Source organism: Melanostigma gelatinosum, assembly GCF_949748355.1.
Source record: "Melanostigma gelatinosum genome assembly, chromosome: 11".
Lineage (NCBI taxonomy): Eukaryota > Metazoa > Chordata > Actinopteri > Perciformes > Zoarcidae > Melanostigma > Melanostigma gelatinosum.
In genome coordinates this window covers 5,383,065-5,386,646 of record NC_136644.1, presented here as the reverse complement: position 1 = coordinate 5,386,646, position 3,582 = coordinate 5,383,065, and the positions used below count along the sequence as shown (strand labels likewise).

The 3,582-nt window shown below is 42.9% G+C and overlaps 1 protein-coding gene across 3 annotated transcripts in view; it reads right to left on the bottom strand.

Annotated features, from left to right (window-relative positions):
* LOC306785022 (mitochondrial glycine transporter B-like) overlaps positions 1-2,349 on the bottom strand; it is a 41,463-nt gene extending 39,114 nt beyond the window's left edge. Inside the window, exons 1-2 of one of the 3 annotated variants that reach the window (XM_079279247.1) lie at positions 1,033-2,349; positions 564-654 (exon numbers count right to left, since the gene is read on the bottom strand). In XM_079279247.1, coding sequence (XP_079135373.1) covers positions 564-578 — 15 coding nt within the window. In that variant the 5' untranslated portion in view covers positions 579-654; positions 1,033-2,349. Of the gene's footprint in view, positions 1-563; positions 700-1,032 lie in introns of those variants that run through there. The other 2 variants (XM_079279248.1, XM_079279249.1) reach the window with 2 other exon arrangements.
* Between the last annotated feature and the right edge of the window lie 1,233 nt (positions 2,350-3,582).

Here is a 3,582-nt window from a genome sequence, read left to right as displayed (position 1 = left end):
TAGCTTTTTAAATTACCCACGAGATGCAAAAGGTTGTTAAGTGGAACTTGCACTGGAGTGGTTTGACACTGTCGTGGGAGGAAAGGGAATTTGATAATTGTGTGTGTGTGTGTGTGTGTGTGTGCACCTGAGTACCACGCGGGCAGCTAGAACAAATGTAACTGTCCTACATTCAGGGATGGACACACACACACACACACACACACACACGCACACACACACACACACACACACACACACACACACACAGGATTGTTATCAGTATTGCCCACATGTAGTTTCAATTGCTGTGCCATCAGTTTGTACTGGGTGTTTCTTTTCTATCATTAATCAACCACTGGTAGCTTGGTTGGACAGTCAAAAGGTTGAAAGTGAAATTGTGTATCTGCAAAATATTATTATAAAGGTCACCACTCTCTCTCACACACACACAGCATTTCAATTGGTTATATTTCAGCTGCTTTATTCGTACAGCCAAATATATGCTGATTAAATATGCGTTCGTTCACCTCTTGACTGAGAACACTGACTGTGTGAGGACCAGAACAAACAGGTGCACTCACCGCTGCTAACTCCATCTTTGACCTGGATGCTGAGTCCAGGTTCCCTCCTGGTGCTGCCGTTTTTGAAGCTGGTGAATTTCAGCCAACGTTACTGGAAGAGGGGGAAATAAGATGACAGCCGCTTGTCACATTTCAAAATAATATGGTCGCTTGCAAAGTCCCCATGAAGCCTTAGCAGGAAGCTAGTTTAGCTACCGTAATTAGCAGTCAAAGTGCCGGTATGCTAAGGAAACGGTAACGTTGTTACACCAGCCTCTCCTGACAGGCTACCATTGACTAGTCGGACACATCCAAGTCAGACAGAGCGACAAGCGACTGGTTACAACACAGTGGGCTACTTTAAAGGCGAACGCCGTGAAAACCTGCCAGCTATGACACCCAGTTTATTTAAGCATCGCCGAAGCTTCACCCAGCCAGATACACTGCTAACGCTAGCCAGTTTCTAACCTAGCATGCTAGCGCTTCTTACCGGACTGTGTGTCAAGGATTGATGGAGGTGATGGTCACATCTGCCAGCTTCAGGAGCGCCATGTTTAGTATTCAATTTAACTTTTGATTTAACTTTACCTGTGAAAGTTGCTCAAGAGTCTACTAGTTGTAAACACCGTTACCAGTCTGAATACAGAACTTTCTGGCAAATGCTCGTCAGCTAACGTTAGCTAGCGTCAGTGTTAGCTCACCCTAGTGACGTTAGCCAAGTTATTTAACTTTAGTCTGGCTCTATGTAGCTTTAACGCTGTTCCGTAGGTCGTGGCCCCAAAGCTGCTTTTTTTAGATAGAAAATGTGAACCGTAGTAATAAATGTCATACAACAGAGACTGACGTTATCGCTACTTGCTGCGACTGTTAGCGTCTGACTAGCTAAGTTCACCTCCAGCGCAGCGCCGACACATCTCTCAGGTCACTCACTCAGGACACCACAATAGTTCACAGGGGGCGTTGGTTTGTTCAGTGATGAAACATTGGTTAGTGTGCGAGATCGGCATTGTAAGGCACTAATACGTGTCAAATGTAGAGTTCATATTCTGTTTGTTAGAATTTCTTTAAAAATGAAACAAGCCGGTATGTGTACTGTACAATGCATCTCTAACAGTGGCCTCAGAGTGTCGCTGTTGTGTGTCAGTCCTCATATGAACAGAAGTTGAAGGTTGTGTTCAAATGTGTTTTTCAATCACTTAGTGTATGTATCGTACTGTACATTATCCTGCAACCATTTACCTTTATTTATTTAAACCACTAAACGGAATTAGACCTTTTAAACTACTAAAAGTCTAATTCAGTCTGCAAAATGTAATAATCCAGTGTAAATTTAACAGTGGTGGGCCGTCAGGGCCTGCAAGGCCTTCTCTGCTGGCCTAAACAGAATCACAAAGCTATCCATTTTATAATTTAATATTTTTTCTTAAATACACTACATTATAATACATAAAAATATTTTTCCCATTATCTTATTTTCTCATTGCACCGCTGCTGTCTTCCTCAGTTGCTCTGCTTCCAGTGCTGCTTGTTTCAAGTAGAGCTGTTCCAGTTCCAGTTGATCCAGAATGCTGCAGCTTGTGTACTAACAAGAACTAAGAGGAGAGATCATATTACTCCTGTATTAGCTTCTCTGCACTGGCTCCCTGTAAAATCTAGAATAGAATTTAAAATCCTTTTACTTACCTACAAAGCCCGAATTGGTCAGGCTCCATCATATCTTAAAGAGCTTATAGTACCATACTGCCCTACTGCTGCGATCCATTGATTCAGGGTTACTTGTGGTTCCTAGAGTCTTAAAAAGTAGGATGGGAGCCAGAGCCTTCAGTTATCAAGCTCCTCTTCTGTGGAACCAGCTTCCCGTTTCAGTCCGGGGGGCAGACACACTCACCACATTTAAGAGTAGGCTTAAGACTTTCCTCTTTGATAGTGCTCATAGTTAGGGCTGGCTCTGGCTTGCCTTGGACCGGCCCATGGACAAACTGGTATAAGCAAAAACTACAGGGGGACTTCCTACACTGAGCACCTCTCTCCTCCTCTTCTTCACCTCCGTCTGTATGCATTGATGTCCCATTAATGCTCATTACTAACTTTACTTCTTCCCCGGAGTATTTGTGCTTTCTCGCCGCACAGGATGACCGCAGTTTTATCTGGACACTGGTTCTTCAACCAGCCATGGCCCTGCTGACACCTACTACGATCTTTATTATTAACATTATTAATCCTATTACCGATACCATTAAACCACAGTACTTATTTTGTCTCTTCCCCGGAGTCCTTGTGCTTCCTCTCCTCACAGGTTTCCATGGAGCATGGTTTCATCTGGACCCTGGTCCTTCCTCCTACCATGGCCCTGCTGACTCCAACTGCTGATATCACTTTTATTATTACTCACATTACTATTTCATACTACCGATACCATTAATGCACATTATTGACCTGCTTCTTCACCAGAGTCTCTGTGCTTTCTCGCCTCACAGGTTCCTGTGTAGCCGGGTTAAACCTGGACCTGGTCTTGCCTCCTGTCGTGGTTGTGTCATACATTGAATGTGCTGTAATTCACTATCCTGTTCTACACATGACATCATTGCACTTCTGTCCATCCTGGGAGAGGGATCCCTCCTCTATGCTCTCCCACAGGTTTCTTCCTCTTTCCTCCCCGTTAAAGGGGTTTTTTGGGGAGTTTTTCCTGTTCTGATGTGAGGGTCCCGGGACAAGAGGATGTCAAATGTGTACATATTGTAAAGCCCTCTGAGGCAAATTTTTAATTTGTGATTTTGGACTATACAAAAATAAATTTAATTGAATATTGATAATCGTGCCCTCGCGGCAGAAATTAACGGATTAAAAGTCATACAAACAGAAATGAAACACTAATCGCCTTGTACTGAAACTCAATTAGTTATCTTATCATAATTATCTCACAAATCATCTTTACAGTTCACAGTGAGGCTTTAGATTAAAGCTCTCCTTTTCATTGTGTCATTACAGTCAAACAAACTCATTACAAATCAAGATCACAAATCTACCAACTCTCATTCTA